General features: G+C 43.4%; 1 protein-coding gene across 2 annotated transcripts in view; it reads right to left on the bottom strand.

Annotated features, from left to right (window-relative positions):
• Positions 1–17378, bottom strand: part of tes (testis derived transcript (3 LIM domains)) — a 56554-nt gene that overhangs the window by 35845 nt on the left and 3331 nt on the right. For both annotated transcript variants that reach the window (XM_086009169.1, XM_086009170.1), the window contains exon 2: positions 9015–9100. In XM_086009169.1, the coding sequence (XP_085865295.1) occupies positions 9015–9100 (86 nt within the window). The remainder of the gene's footprint in view (positions 1–9014; positions 9101–17378) is intronic.

Below are 17378 nucleotides of genomic sequence, written 5' to 3'. Positions count from 1 at the left end.
AGCTCTTTTGTTCATGTTTGGACCAAGGCTATAATGAGGCCTGGAGCCGAGTGGTCCTGGTGGAACCCAAACTGGGCATCAGTGAGCAGGTTATTGGTGAGTAAGTGCTGCTTGATAGCACTGTTGACGACACCTTCCATCACTTTGCTGATGATTGAGAGTAGACTGATGGGGCGGTAATTAGCTGGATTGGATTTGAGCTGCTTTTTGTGGACAGGACATACCTGGGCAGTATTCCACATTGTCAGATAGATGCCAGTGTTGTAGCTGTACTGGAATACCTTGGCTAGAGGCGCAGCTAGTTCTGAAGCACAAGTCTTCAGCACGACAGCCGGGATGTTGTCAGGGCCCATAGCCTTTGCTGTATCCAGTGCGCTCAGCCGTTTCTTGATATCACGTGGAGTGAATCGAATTGGCTGAAGACTGGCTTCTGTGGTGGTGGGAACCTCAGGAGGAGGCTATATGGGTCATCCACTAGGCACTTCTGGCTGAAGATGGTTGCAAACGCTTCAGCTTTGTCTTTTGCACTCACGTGCTGAGCTCCACCATCATTGAGGATGGGGATATTCATGGAGCCTCCTCCTCCTGTTAGTTGTTTAATTATCCACCACCATTCACGACTGGATGTGGCAGGACCGCAAAGCTTTGATCTGATCTGTTGATTGTGGGATCGCTTAGCCCTGTCTATAGCATGCTGCTTCCGCTTTTTAGCAAGCATGTAGCCCTGTGTTGGTAATCAGCAGGAGGTTTCCTTGCCCATGTTTGACCTGAAGCCGTGAGACTTCATGGAGTTCAGAGTCAATGTTGAGGACTTCCAGGGCCACTCCTTCCGACTGTATACCACTGTGTCACCACCCCTGGTGGGTCTGTCCTGCCGGTGGGACAAGACATACCCAGGGATGGTAATGGAGGAGTCTGGGACATTGGCTGAAAGGTATGATTCTGTGAGTATGACTATGTCAGGCTGTTGTTTGACTAGTCTGTGGGACAGCTCTCCCAATTTTGGCACAAGTCCCCAGATGTTAGTGAGGAGGACTTTGCAGGGTCGACTGGGCTGGGTGTGCCATTGTCGTGTCCGTAGCCGGTGCCGAGGTCGATGCCGGATGGTCCACCGGTTTCATTCTTTTTATTGTTTTTTGTAGTGGTTTGTTACAACTGTGTTGCTTGCTAGGCCATTTCAGAGGGCAGTTAAGAGTCAACCACATTGCTGTGGGTCTGGAGTCACATATAGGCAAGGTAAGGAAGGCAGATTTCCTCGCCTAAAAGGACATTGGTGAACCAGATGGGTTTTACGACAATCCGATAGTTTAATGGTTACCATTACTGATGCTAGTAATTTTTCCAGATTTATTTAATTAACTAAATTTAAATTCCCCAACTGCCATGGTGGGATTTGTACTTGCGTCTCTGGATCATTAGTCAAGGCCTCTGGATTACTAGCCCAGTAACATAACCACTATGCTACTGTTCTCATGAAATACACATTGCTGTGCTGTGGCAGAGCTTGCATATCTGGAATGTAGAAGCAAACTAGTACAGAGTTTCTTCCTCCTTTGCATATTTTCACCTTCCTTGCTTCAACTGGTAATCCAACTCCTAATATCTCCTAAGACTGGTAAAGACAGTGTCCCAGATTTTGCGGTCAGCAGTGAAGTGACGGCGCTTGACACTAACCTCGAAGAAAGTTGCCCACAAAGATTTTGCGATCTCTGTAGCGTCAATTTCACTTTTCCCAACGTTAATTTCATTCTGGCACCAAATATAGGGGAACTCTGGCACCCAGCAATAGTGATGTCATCAAGCAGGCTGAGCAGCCAATCACATTGAAGAATTCTCAGACAGCAAACCAGGAAGTCAAAAGCACCGATTATCCTTCACCTTTTAATCATTTTACAGAGAGCGAAATAAAGATTGGGACATAGACATGGGATTAAGGTAGAAACTGAAATATCATAAACAAACTTGAAAAAAAATGTCTTATTTTTTCCAAACCTATGGGAATTTGTATCATAATGGAGAAATTTGTCATTCCACAAATATAAAATTAGTTTTTCAGGACCAGAGAGGTTGTTCAGCAGTAATTATGACTTAATATGCTGTTAAAACCCGAATTACACCTAATTCAACAAGGCTTAACTTTATCAGGGGTTTTAGAGTGTAAAAAGTGGAAGTACACGTCAATTAAAGTGATTTGTAAGCTTTCCATCTTCAAGGACTTCAACAGCATACTCTGTGGAGGAGTGGGACATCACCGACAGCAACTTCTGGATTTCTGCATTTAATTGCGCATGTGCGGATGCCAGAAGTTGCTGTCAGTTTCACAGAGTAATGACGGCGAACACTGACCATTTTGCCATCATTACAACCGCAAATTCCGAGCCAATGTTTGTTCATGAGAACGATACCAAGAATCATACTAAGCAAAGAACAAGACTGATATGATGTCAATTTTTAGACCTGAAACAGGATGCCCCACCCAAGAAGTGAAGAAAAAAAACTTCTATTGTCAGATTTAGGGTTCATGAGCACTTAACCAGATCCTGACCACAGTACCTATTCTACTGCTGAGCTGCTTTAAAATAATATTGCAAAACAAAAAAGCTATTGGAAAATTTGCTAGTTACTATTACAGTAATCTGTTGTAAAACCCAATACAAAAATATAGATACTAAAATTTAATTCAGCAGCAACATGCATTTATATAGTGCTTTAACAAAGGAAAACATTCCAAGGTGCTTCAAAGAAGTTTACATCAGACAAAAATGGATGTCAGACCGAAGAAGCAGATATTCAGACTGGTGACCAAAGGCTTGGCCAAAGTGGTGGGTTTTAAGGAGGGTCTTACAGGAAGAGAGACAGGTGGAGGTTTAGGAAGGGAATTCCAAAGGGTAGGGCCTAGATGGCCAAAAAGCATGGCTGTCAAAGGTGGGACGAAAGGAGAGGGCGATGCAGAAGAGGCCAGAGTTGAAGGAATGCAGAGTTCTGGGGGATTGTAGGGCTGGATGATGTTATAGAGAGAAGGGGGGGGGGGGGGGGAGAGGGGGAGGGTGGAAGGCCATGCACTGGGGGACTGGAAACCAATGTAGGTCAGTGAGCACAGGGTTAATTGGTAAGCAGGACTTGGCGCAGGATAGAATACAGGCAACAGAGTTTTGGATGAGATGAAATTTATGGAGGGTGTAAGGTGGGAGACAAGCATTGGAATAGTTGAGTCCGGAGGTGATAAAGGCATGGTGTGGGTTTCAGCAACAAATGAACTGGGGCAGGGATGTGCAATATTATGAAGATGGAGGTAGGCAGTCTTTGTGATGGAGAGGATATGCGGTCAGAAGCTCAGCTCTGGGTCGAGTATGACACTGAGGCTGCAAACCGCCTGGATCAACCGGAGATGGAGGCAGGGCATAGGGCTGGAATCAGTTGTGAAGATACGGAGTTTGTGATGGCGACCGAAGATGATGGTTACATTCTTTCCCATGTAGAACTGGAAGAAATTGTAGCTCATCCAAGATTGGATGCCAGACAAGCAGTCACGACAACACAGAAACAGTGGAGAGGTTGAGATGTAGAGCTGGATGTCGTCAGCGTAAATATTCAAAGCACTAAACAGTAAATTTAACAAATCTACACTCCTGGCATGGAGTTTCACCTGCTGGGAACGCATATTAGGAATTTGGGTATGGAGATCAGGGGACAATGTAGGGTTGTCTGTCCATTAATTTTGATGAAAGGAAATTCCTGCATGGCCTGCTGACCTCTGCACCCAAATTCCCAATACACGCTTCTGGCCAACAAAGCTCGCACCAATATTAGCAACATTTATACTCCAGTGTAGCCTTAGAGTCAGGGAGAATAAAATGGAAGTTAGATTATCAAGAGTGTTTTTTTTTTAATCTATGCAGTTCCCCCTCTCCATAAAAAAAGAGGACCCACTTCAATGGATGTCATTAATATTGCCTTGGTCCATAAACCAATAGGAATGCTCATATGGAAGCTTGCCCATAAACTGCCAGCAAAGGACCCATCATGCCTGAAGGGCTGATTGGCGTCATTTTGTACCAACGTTTCCATGATTTTATACATTTGGCCTTTTTCTATAGAAGGAGTGTTAAAAGCAGAAGTCCCTTTGTGAGGACATTGGCCCCAAAATCCATTGGCCCATTCCAGCTAACCTGCAATGGAGCAGGTACTAGTATCCTCTGCTCTTGACTCCAGTGGTGTATTCAGGATCAGGGTCATTGGCCTTGGAGGGAGTGCAGCCTAGGTTTACCAGAATGATACCCGGACTTCAAGGGTTAAGTTACGAGCAGAGATTACACAAATTAGGGTTGTATTCCCTGGGATTTAGAAGGTTAAGGGGTGACCTGATCAAAGTTTTCAGGATATTAAGGGGAACAGATAGGGTAGATAGAGAGAAACTATTTCCACTGGTTGGGGATTCTAGGACTAGGGGGCACAGTCTAAAAATTAGAGCCAGATCTTTCAGGATTGAAATTAGGAAACACTTCTACACACACAAAGGGTGGTAGAAGTTTGGAACACTCTTCCACAAATGGCAATTGATGCTAGATCAATTGTTACTTTTAAATCGGAGATTGATAGCTTTATGTTAAATAAAAGGTATTAAGGGATATGGGCCAAAGGCAGGTATATGGAGTTGGGTCACAGATCAGCCATGATCTCATTGAATGGCGGAACAGGCTCAAGGGGCTGAATGGCCTACTCCTGTTCCTATGTTCCCAGGAGGTCACCGCTTTTGAATAGAAGTGGCAGGCCCCTACACCATTATGGGCACAACTTGGGCACCTGTCAGAAGAAGTGGGGAGGCAAGAAAAGCAGCAGTTGTCAGCAAAATTTCTAGACAGCAGGGGCCAATAATAATAATTGTACCAGCAGTTTGATGGAGATCTGGGTCAGGAACCATTTAGACCCCACAGCTGTCATTAAGAAAACCTGTATTCCAGGAACATCCCAGTTCACTTGATGTTAGAGGGGCTGGGGCTCCTTGATTTTTTTTAAAAATTTGTATACGAGATGTGGGTGTCGCTGGCAAGGCCAGCATTTATTGCCCATTGCTAATTGCCCTTGAGAAGGTGGTGGTGTGCTGCCTTCTTGAACCACTGCAGTCCGTGTGGTGAAGGTACTCCCACAGTGCTGTTAGGCAGGGAGTTCCAGGATGTTGACCCAGCGACGATGAAGGATCGGCGATATACTTCTAAGTCAGGATGGTGTGTGACTTGGAGGTGATGGTGTTCCCATGCGCCTGCTGCCCATGTCTTTCTAGGTGGAAGAGGTCGCAGGTTTTGGAGGTGCTGCCGAAGAAGCCTTGGTGAGTTGCTGCAGTGCATCTTGTAGATGGTACACACTGCAGCCACGGTACGCTGGTGGTGGAGGGAATGAATGTTTAAGGTGGTGGATGGGGTGCCAATCAAGCGGCTGCTTTGTCCTGGATGGGATTGAGCTTCTTGAGTGTTGTTGGAGCTGCACTCATCCAGGCAAGAGGAGAGTATTCCATCACACTCCTGACTTGTGCCTTGTAGATGGCAGAAAGGCTTTGGGGAGTCAGGAGGTGAGACACTCGCTGCAGAATACCTAGCCTCTGACCTGCTCCTGTTGCCACAGTATTTATGTGGCTGGTCCAGTTAAGTTTCTGGTCTATGGCGACCCCCCAGGATGTTGACGGTGGGGGATTCGGAGATGGTAATACCGTTGACTGTCAAGGGGCAGTGGTTAGACTCTCGCTTGTTGGAGATAGTCATTGCCTGGCACCTGTGGTGTGAATGTTACCTGCCACTTATCAGCCCAAGCCTGAACTTCGTCCAGGCCTTGTTGCATGCGGGCATGGACTGCTTCATTATCTGTGGAGTTGTGAATGGCGCTGAACACTGTGCAGTCATCAGCAAACATCCCCATTTCTGACCTTATGTTGAAGGGAAGGTCATTGATGAAGCAGCTGAAGGTGGTTGGGCCTAGGACACTGCCCTGAGGAACACCTGCAGCGATGTCCTGGGGCTGTGATGATTGACCTCCAACCACCACAACCATCTTTTTTTGTGCTAGGTATGACTCCAGCCAGTGGGGCTGGGGCTAAGGAGGCTCCTGGTATGGAACTAGGCCTCCATGGAAACTAGCAGCCTTTGCCCGGGCCTGGGTCCAGGCTGATTTCTGGTCCCTCCGTTACACTACTGGCCAATTTACGTCGAGAATTAACTGCTGGGCATATTCAGAAATTAGGGGCCATAATTTGTCCCATCCCTGTAAAACTAGGCAATTTTTTTGCAACCACAGTATCAATTTTACTTTATGACATGGTTTGTTAGTTCAGTTTTTCTTGGGCTTGTTCATAAAGATTCAATGCTGTGCGTTAATAAGGACATACTGAAGAGCAGTCCTGAATTACAACTCGGGTCAAAGCCAATCTTATAAATACTGCAATTTAAAGGAATACTACATTAGAAAAAAACTGTTACGCAGAAGATGGTTTTATTTTGGAATTCCTTGCCGTAAACCATTGTTCAGGCAGCATCCTTAAAGAGTTAAAAAAAAAAAGAGAGAATTAGATAGTTGCCTGAAAAGGAATAAGAATGGTTATGTGGGAAATCAGCAGGATTATGATTAAACTAGGTGGTTCTTATGGATAAAAACACTGGCAGAGATTTGGTGAGTCAAACGGTTCGTTTCTGTGCTGCAACATCCTATGATCTACAACCCAAAGTATTTCACAAGCAAAAGTAACTCATTCAGAGAAAGTAAATACCTGCCACACCGTGGCTGGCTTCCCACGCAGGCGTGCCATCTTTGTGATGGTTCCAAGGCTGGCTACATAAAAATATTCAGCTCTGACGACAATGACCGTCCTTGCCACTCCAATGAAAGCAACAAGCAGTGAGAGCAGAGGCTAAATGAAGATATATGGTCCTGCTTCAGAAAATACTGTAAACACAATGCCCTTGAAGGACAGATACTTCATGGCAAGTTTAAAAATAACAACTAATAATTTTTAAAAAATAGAAAGGGGGAGCGAATGACATTTTTCCATTATAATTATTCAACATAATTTATTCCTTCCAAAGGGTCTACTTAGGATTCAACTGGTTAGGAAACCAGTATTATTGTCAACCACTTGTAGCAACCAATAACTTCATCTGTTTTTTGCTGTAGAAGTTTATAATGAAGTGATTTTAAGTGTGATTTTGAAAACATTCAAATCAAAAGAGGAAAGTTATGAGAACTTTATTCATCCAGAATAATTCAAACAATAGCCTCAGAGTAAAATATGCCATAGGTATAAATATTCATTGCATTTATAACAAAATATTGTAAAAGTCTGGTATATATGTTATGCTTGAGGCACTTAGGCACCATTAAAATTATAACTGCAAGACTGACGCACTGGATTTTACAGTTAAGTTAAATCTACATACATGTCACTTTGATACAAGCCAGGCATTTTGATGTTCCTTAGTCAATGCCTACTGGTATTAGTCAGTATCGTTATAACCAAAGCTCGTACATTTTGTCATAACAAAAATATGTAACCTCATTAATAAAGATCCATTTAAAAAGGAAAATTCTTTCTCAAGTCCAACCAAATTCCACTGCACAGAATAAGGATTTGATTGTAATTCCCTTTTTAAAAAGGGGATAGGAAGAGGGGAATGGAGGTTGGGAGAAATAGTTAGACGGTTTCAATTGGCCCCGATTTTAACTCCAGGTGGATTCCCCGCTCAGGCCCGAGTTAAAATTACAGTCAGGTCTCAATGATGTAATTGAGCTGCAACATGCATATGTAAAGAAGGACCCTGTTAGCTCTGGGCATGTGACCCTGCTGCCTGCTCAGGAGAGCAGGTTAAAATTGCAAATGTTGAGATCATGGCGGCTTTTGGACAGGTAAGAGCCAGGGCGAATTTAACTGGCCACCCGCCAGGTTTCTGCTGAGCGAGTAGGGTTAAAATCGCCCCCAATGTCATGAGGTAAAGTAAAGAGCATCTTATTATCGATGCTATCTTATCAATCTAAATACTAAGGTAGTTTCTCCTCATGTAAAATAACTTAAAATGGAGAGAAAAGCCTTTAAAAACAATTCCTTTCCTGAAGCTACAGAATAAATTCTTCAAAAACCTACAAATAAATCTGCAGACCAAGCATTTTCCCCTCACTGCTGATGAAAGGAGGGAGCAGGGTGGAAAGAAGCAGTTATATTAAATCCCAATTTATAAAGAGAGGTGAAAAATGAAATGAGAGTGTTGAAACTTAATGGCCCTGAAATTGCGGTATCTGTGAGGGCGTACTCTCACGGTACACTATTGTATTCCCTTTGACATGCTATGCAAGTTCAGATTTGGAACGTACGCGTTGACAGGCCATCCGCGGGGGGGTCTGAAAAAGCAAAATCGCTGTCGCAGAGTTGGGCTACTTGCCCACAATTGCCCACAGGTAGGGCCTGCTTGCATCAACGTAAGGGGGATATCTAAGGCTTAAATTAAACATTTTTATATCCTAAATTATGCGCACACACTTTATTAAGTGAGTTTATGCAAATATTGGCCCAGATTACAGTCTTAATTATGTATAAAATTATCAAAAAATTATATTTTTATTGAGATTGGTGCAATCATGGAACTTATGAATAAAATTGCAATTCTGTACATTGTATAATCACTAGATTTGGGGATTCCATTGCATATCATTAGGGGATTCCCTTCGTAAATGAATGAAATGTAATTCTCCTTTGTCATTGGAGGGCCTGGCCCACGTGATCCCAGGGCCGCTTCTGAACCGCCTGCGTCCCTGGGATCCGTGGGCTTTTACGCTGCCGTCTGCCTGGAGGCCCGAGACCACAACTCTTCGCAGCCTGGGCGCCAGGAGGTACTTTCGGAATTGTTTTGCGGGTTGGAGCATACTCCGGAGGTACGCCTCCGACCACAATTTCTAGGTCTCAATCTACTGAAAGCATTAGATTTTCCAAGCACAGGAAAGGGGAGGGGCATTGTAATCATTCATTAAATATACACTACCTCCAAAAGTGAAGTTCAAATCCTTCGCATTTATCCTTGCACTTCAGACATGGGGCCCCAGCTCCCTGCTCATGTCCCAGGGTCATCTGTGGGGAAAAAAACACTTTAGGTGACCAAGAAGAAATTGTATAGCACCATATCACTATAGTAAAATAATGCAATCAATTATCAGGAGTAAATTTGATTATCTGTACAACAGCAGCAGTCAACGTGGCTTATCATGGGGAAGAAGCCACCTGTTATACACCCAGTCCTATTTTCTTTTTCATTGCCTTCGATGAAAAGGGAACAAAACCAGGGTGTGCAACAGCCGGCCGATCCACAACTGCCCATTTTATGCCTCGGCCAAAGTTGAAAGTTTTGCCCTTGGGCTTTTCACCCTGGCATCTAAGAGATATAGATGATAGCAAATGATACTGAAAGGTAAATCCAGAATACTACTTTACATTAAACTGTGGCAGTACGACAATGGCAGTACGACAATGGCAGTACGCCACTGTCTTCAGTCCCTGCCACAAACTCCGTTTCCTAGCCACTAACTCCACCCCTTTCCCTAGCATCTGTCGGAGGCAGAACCAGACTGTTCGCAACCTTGGGGTCATGAAATGAGCTTCCGAACACATAGCCGCACCATAACTAATACCGCCTATTTCCACCTCCGTAACATTGCCCAACTCCGCCCCTGCCTCAGCTCATCTGCTGCTGAAACCCTCATCCATGCCTTTGTTACCTCTAGACTCAATTATTCCAACACACTCCTGGCTGGCCTCCCACATTCTATCCTCTGTAAACTTGGTCATCCAAAACTCTGCTGCCCGTGGTCTAACTCGCACCAAGTCCCTACGCTCTGGAATTCCCTCACTAAACCTCTCCACCTCTCTTTAAAACCTACCTCTTAGACCAAATCTGCCCAAATTTCTCCTGATGTGGCTCGGTGTCAAATTTTGTTTTATAACGCTCCTGTGAAGTGCCTTGGGTCATTTTACTACGTTAAAGGTTCTATATAAATACAAGTTGTTGCTCTTGTTGTTGACAAGGCAACTAATGTTCAAACTAGTAAACAAAACTGGACTGATATCAGGAACTTCTGTACCACAAAGAATGATCAACACTTGGTGAACTGACTTCTGGGCAGAATGGTGGAGGCAGAAATCCTGGAATTATACAAGAAACAACTAGATGCAGCAATAGGAGACTGTAGGGTCACTCTAGATGGATTAATTAAGATGGATTGAATGGCCTTCTTCATCCACAACTATCTTGTGAAAAAGGAAGGCCCAAAGAGCTTCATATGCAATAAACATAAGAAACAGGAGCAGGAGTAGGCCAATCGGTCCCTCGAGCCTGTTCCGCCATTCAATAAGATCATGGCTGATTCAATCTTGTCCTCAACACCACTTTCCCGCTCTCTCCCCATACCCCTTGACTCCCTTGTAGTTCAAATGTCTATCAATCTCCGCCTTGAATATATTCAATGACTCCGCCTCCACAGCTCTCTGGGGTAGAGAATTCCAAAGATTCACGACCCTCTGAGAGAAGAAATTCCTTCTCATTTCCGTCTTAAATGGGCAATCCCTTATTCTGAAACTCTGCCCCCTAGTTCTAGATACCCCACTAGGGGAAACATCCTCTCAGCATCCACCCTGTCAATCCCCCTCAGAATCTTATATGTTTCAATAAGATCACCTCTCATACTTCTAAACTCCAATGAGTATAGGCCCAACCTGCTCAACCTTGCGTCATACGTCAACCCCTTCATCCCAGGAATCAACCTAGTGAACCTTCTCTGTACTGCCTCCAATGCAAGTATATCCTTCCTTAAATATGGAAACCACAACTGTACGCAGTACTCCAGGTGCGGTCTCACTAGCGCCCTGTAAAGTTGCATCAAAACTTCCCAACTTTTATACTCCATACCCTTGCAATAAAGGCCAACATTCCATTAGCCTTCCTAATTACTTGCTGTACCTGCATGCTAAGTTTTTGTGTTTCATGTACTAGGACCCCCAGATCCCTTTGTACCGCAGCATTTTGAAGTCTCACTCCCATTTAAATAATAATTTGCTTTTTCATTCTTCCTTCCAAAGTGGATAACCTCACACTTTCCCACATTGTACTCCATCTGCCAAATTTTTGCCCACTCACTTAACCTATCTATATCCCTTTGCAGACTCTGTGTCCTCCTCACAACTTACTAACCCACCTATCTTTGTATCATCAGCAAATTTGGCTACAGTACACTCGGTCCCTTCATCCAAGTCATTAATATAGATTGTAAATAGTTGAGGCCCCAGCACTAATCCCCGTGTCACCCCACTAGTTACTGATTGCCAACCGGAAAATTACCCATTTATCCCGACTCTCTGTTTTCTGTTAGTTAGCCAATCCTCTATCCATGCCAATATATTACCCCCAACCCCGTGCGCTCTTATCTTGTGCAGTAACCTTTTATGTGGCACCTTATCGAATGCCTTCTGGAAATCCAAATACACTACATCCACTGGTTCCCTTTTATCCACCCCGTTTGTTACATCCTCAAAGAACTCTAGCAAATTAGTCAAACACGATTTCCCTTTCATAAAACCATGGTGACTCTGCTTGATTGTCTTATGATTTTCTAAATGTCCTGCTATTAACTCCTTAATAATGGATTCCAGCATTTTCCCAATGACAGATGTTAGGCTAACTGGCCTAGTGTTTCCTGCTTTCTGTCTCCCTCCTTTCTTGAATAGTGGCGTTACATTTGTGGTTTTCCAATCCGCTGGGACCTCTCCAGAATCCAGGGAATTTTGGTAGATTACAACCAACGCATCCACTATCTCTGCAGCCACTTCTTTTAAGACCCTAGAATACAGACCATCAGGTCCAGGGGACTTGTCAGCCTTTAGCCCCATTAGTTTGCCTAGTACTTTTTCTCTAGTGATAGAGATTGTTTTAAGTTCCTCCCTCCCTATAGCCCCTTGATTATCTATTATTATTGGGATTTTTTAGTGTCTTCTACCGTGAAGACCGATCCAAAATAATTGTTTAGAGTCTCTGCCATTTCTCTATTTCCCATTATTAATTCCCCAGTCTCATCCTCTAAGGGACCAATGTTTACTTTAGCTACTCTATAAACTACTGTATACTGCACAGTTACTGTTATAATGCAGATTTCCAGCATCTGCAGTATTTTGCTATTGTATAATGTGACAGGCACTGTGAGCACAACAGCAATGAGATGATAGCAAAATACTGCAGATGTTGGAAATCCGAAATAACAACAGAAAATGCTGGAAAAACTCAGGTCAGGCAACATCCGTGGAGAGAAATTTGAGTTGACGTTTCAGGTTTGACCCTTCTTCAATGAGATGAATGTGTTTTTGATCAGTGTCAATGAGTAAAATGTGAACTGCTTTCCATTTAATGAGGACTCGTATTCCCTCTTGCCCCAACTTCTAGTAAAGGCAATGTATGCTGCCAAATTACTGAATACCAACTTTATCTACTGCACTATTATTCCTCAGCTGATATGATGCTTTACTTTTACATGTTTCAAAAGAGAAAAAAAAAAAATCACATTATTTTTACTGATCTGTCACAGCTGGTCTCTTTTGGATGAGATCACGCAGATAGCCATGTCTATTTTTTCGGGCATCTGACCATACAAAAGAGAGAAGTTTATTGGACAAACAAGAAAAGTTTACTAAACTGTCCAGCAAACTAGTCTGGTAGTCTGCAATGCAATCAGAGTTTTCCCTTTTAGGGTTATTTTAAATTGAAGCCAAGTTAAAACATAAAAATCTCCAACTCATTCCATCCATTTTTCTTTTGAATTGGATCTATTTTTGAATACAATGTGGGATCAAACCATGTTGCTTCTCATTATTGTCGGTCACATTACTCATTTCAATAACCGTCACACTTAAGAAAGAAAAGGCTGGAAAAGTATCTGTTATCAGATTAAAGTAAGCATTGGCCATCGACATGCTGGAACACAACCAGAATAATTCCCTATTTGACAATAAGTTTTTCTTCACAAGAACTACAAACCCCTGGTGTTGGGGGAGGGGAAAGCTAACTTGATTATTAAAGCCACCTGGGCAAACTGAAAACACCGCGCAATAGTAATGACAAAAAAAACGTTCAAGATATGTATATCCAGCAATAGTTGGCAGCAGACAAATCCAAAACGGCTCGCTTTATGACTCTCTTAAAGTCATGGTGTGGAGCACATTTTATACAGCCTGCAGCCACTGATCTCAGACGGGTAGCTACAGCATCACTGCAGACACCACCTCGTTTGTACGGCCTGGCTCAAATTACAATGATCCTGTCCAGTAGAGCGCACTGCACGTATGTTTACACAGGCCAAGGCCTATGAATCACTCAACACCTACTGAATCATATTTTAATCTTCGGCTTGTGGCCCAGCTGCATTTTTAAAAAAAAAGTCAGTGCTAGAGCATCTGCTAAGCTAGGGCGAAAGGTCCCAAAGACCATTGTAAAACAAGAACGTGCCCAGAAGTACAAGCACACAAATTCATTGCAAAAGACATCTGTACACTGTCCACAATACACACTCTTAAAAGATGGAATTTACCTCCTGACTGGGTTTGGCAGGATGGCTGAGAATCTTGGTCAAGAGTTGTAAATTATTACACACTTCTGACTTCAATGGAAAAAAAATCAAGCAGGGTGCGAAACAGGCGGTTGATTCACTATTGCCCATTTTTTGCCGAACGATAAAAGTTAAAATTACCCCCACTAGATGCAGTATTTTCTACATTCAGCTGTCTATCGCAGCAGTGCCTCTCCTGTTAGTTGTCAGCCTTGGCTCATTGATAGCACTCTCATTTCAGCGTCAGGAGATTGTGGGTTCAAGCCCCTTTGCAGATCTTCAGCACACAACCTAGGCTGACACTCCAGTGCAGTACTGAAGGAGGCCCACACTGTCAGAAGGGTCATACTTCGGCTGAAACGTTTAAACTGAAGCTGCATTTGCCCTGTTCAGGTGGATGCAAAAGATCCCACAGCACTATTTGAAGAACAGTTCTCCTGGTGTCCTGGCCATTACTTTTTCCATAACCCACACCACCAAAACATATTAACTGGTCATTCAGCTCAATGCTATTTATAGAACCCTGCTGTGCACAAATTGGCTCCCTACATCACAACAGTGACCACACTTCAAAAATTATTAGTTGTAACATCCTTAGGTCACAAAAGGCACTAAATAACTGCAGGTTCTTTCTTCCTTTCGTTTCAGCTAAATACATGCAAAAACTTGTTAAAATTCAGACTATTTCAGTATTTCTGCAAACTAAAAGGAAAGAATAAACTAAACACTAATGAGACTCCATGGATGAATAAAGATATAAGGGAACAATTGAGGGTAAGGAAAGAGGCATACATTAAGTACATGGACAGCAGAGGCGTGCATGATAAGAGAGAATACGAAGGGATTAGGAGAGAAGTCAAAAAAAATTAGGAAGGCAAAAAGGAACTATGAAATTAAATTATCAAGGAACATAAAACAGAATAGTAAAATATTTTACAGGCACATCAATAATAAAAGGAAGGTTGGGATGGGAATAGGGCCATTAAGGGATGGACAGGACAATGCCACAGGTAATGATAGGGAGATGGCAGAAATATTAAATCATTATTTCACTTCGGTATTTACCAGGGAGATAGAACAGGTGGATATGACATTGGATGATGAGGTGAGTAATGAGATAAGTGCAATAAAATAAAAAAGGGGATTTATTAAATAAACTAATCGAACTCAGAGGATAAAATCCCTGGTCCAGATGGATTGCATCCACGCATTTTAAAATAATCTAGGGAAGAGATAGCAGAGGCATTACTACACATACTTAATAATTCATTAGAAAAAGGTGTAGTGCCAGAGGACTGGCGGACAGCTAATGTATCATACCTATATTTAAGGGGGATCGAACATGTCCAGGGAATTATAGACCAGTCAGCTTAACATCGGTGGTAGGAAAAATAATGGAATCCCTACTAAAGGAGAGAATGGAAGAACATCTAGAAATGAAAAGTATAATAATGAATAGTCAGCATGGATTTCAAAAGGGAAAAATCTTGCTGAATTTTTTGAAGAGGTAACAGAGAGTAGACAATGGTAATTCAGTAGATTTAATTTATCTAGCTTTTCAAAAGGCCTTTGATAAGGTACCCCATAAAAGACTAATGAATAAGGTCAGAAAATGCACAGTCAGGGCCTAAGTAGCAGAATGGATTGCTAGCTGGCTTCAAGACAGAAAGCAAAGAGTGGGAGTAAAGGGTAGCTATTCACAATGGCAGAAGATGGGTAGTGGTGCTCCACAAGGATCAGTGCTGGGACCACTGCTGTTCACAATTTACATTAACGATTTAGACTTTGGAATCAAAAACACAATTTCTAAATTTGCAGATGTTACCAAATTGGGGGGGATAGTCAATACTGAGGAGGATTGCAACACATTACAGGACATTATTAAACTTACAGAATGGGCAAATAATTGGCAAATGAAGTTCAACACAGATAAATGTGAGGCATTACATTTTGGTAGGAAGAATAGGGAGGTCACTTATCACTTGGAGGGTGCGAGTCTAGGTGGGGTAGAGGAACAAAGGGATCTCGGAGTACAAAGACACAAATCACTAAAAGTTGCGCCACAGGTTAGCAAAGCCATAAAAAAGCAAACCAAACATTAGGGTTCATTTCTAGAGGGATAGAATTGAAAAGTAGGGAAGTTATGCTAAACTTGTATCAAACCTTGGTTAGACCACACTTAAGAGTATTGTGTGCAGTTCTGCTCGACATATTATAAAAAGGATATAGAGGCACTGGAGAGGGTGCAGAGAAGATTTACAAGGATGATAACATAAATGCAAGGGTATACATATCAGGAAAGGATGAACAGGCCGGATCTCTTTTCTCTTGAAAAAAGGCTGAGGGGTGACCTAATAGAGGTCTTTAAAATTATGAAAGGTTTTGAGAGTGGATACAGAGAGAATGTTAAATTGGATAGCCCCTGAAAACCGGTGCAGGGATCGCGATGCGCAATTAACCCACACCCGTTGATTGAAATGTAGGCAGCACACCAACTTTGTGCTGCCTGCTCATTATACTGATTTCTGCCTGCAGCCAGCACTAACTGTGGTGTTCATTAGCTGCACGTATCAGCAGGGCGTCCAAAATCGTCACTTCCTAGCACCACTTAAAGCTAGCCTGCACTACTTAAAGCTAGCCTGCGCTGTGGTTGGAGCAGGTGCTGGGAGTTGTACAGAAAGTGAATCTGTCCTGAGAAACAGTGAGGAATGCCACAACATGGGAGAGAGCGTGCTCCAAGGTTTTTGGATGCTGCACTGGAGGTCTTGCTGGAGGAGATGGATAGGAGGAGAGATGTCCTGTATCCACAGAGGCGCAGGAGGCCCTCCAGACACACGGTCAGAAGGCAGTGGGAACAGATAGCCGTGGAGGTCAATGCCAGGAGTCAAGCCCCAAGGACCTGGATGCAGTCCCGCAAAAAGTTCAATGACCTCACACGAATGGTCAAGGTCAGTGAATGCATCTTCAAATGCCATATCCTACCAGCCACATCACTAGCCTCAGCCACTGCTCAAATCACTACACCCCCATCACTCACCTACCAACAATCTCTATCAATCACGACTCATCCCCAAAATTTATATGCTTCACCTCACCCACACACACTTAGCACTGTTGCAAGCTTCACGCCCACATCTCACAACTCGGACCCACTGCCAGCTATTCAACCACAACAGCCACACTCAAACAGAATGCACGACACTCACTGACACACTTCCTTCTCTCTTGCAAAATAAGGTGGTGCACAACCGGGTGCAGCAGGAGCAAAGTGGAGGGAGAGAGGCGCACTTGCATGTCCTAACCTCCATGGAGGAGACAGTGCTGGCCATTATTGGATAGCCATTGTTGAGGCCGTGGCTGAAAACATTGAAGATGACAGTATCCTCATACCTAATCCTGCAAGGAGAGTGATGAAGAAGACACAGTACTGTCATTTGATTTCACACTCGCAGTCACCAGCTCAAATACTGATACTGTGCATATCTTAGAGGATAGATTAGAGGTGGGATCTGCATGTGGTGAGACACTGGGCACCAGTGCGCTACAGCCAGGACAGGGGGCAAGTTTAGCACAGGTGCCAGCTCGCCGGAGGGCGAGGTCACACACGGGTTCTGCTGCAGAGGACTCAGATGAGGACTTCGATGGGCAGCCTACAGAAAAAGGCTGATGGGTATGCACAACAAATTGCTTGGCATTTGGAAGCCTGCCAGAAAGCCTGCGTCGATGACAAGGAGCATGGAGGAGTTCAGCATCAACTTGGCACA

The sequence above is a fragment of the Somniosus microcephalus genome, chromosome 16 (assembly GCF_052327205.1).
Source record: "Somniosus microcephalus isolate GS21.2 chromosome 16, FLI_Smic_1.0, whole genome shotgun sequence".
NCBI classification, from domain to species: domain Eukaryota; kingdom Metazoa; phylum Chordata; class Chondrichthyes; order Squaliformes; family Somniosidae; genus Somniosus; species Somniosus microcephalus.
This window is presented reverse-complemented; position numbering and strand designations above follow the sequence as displayed.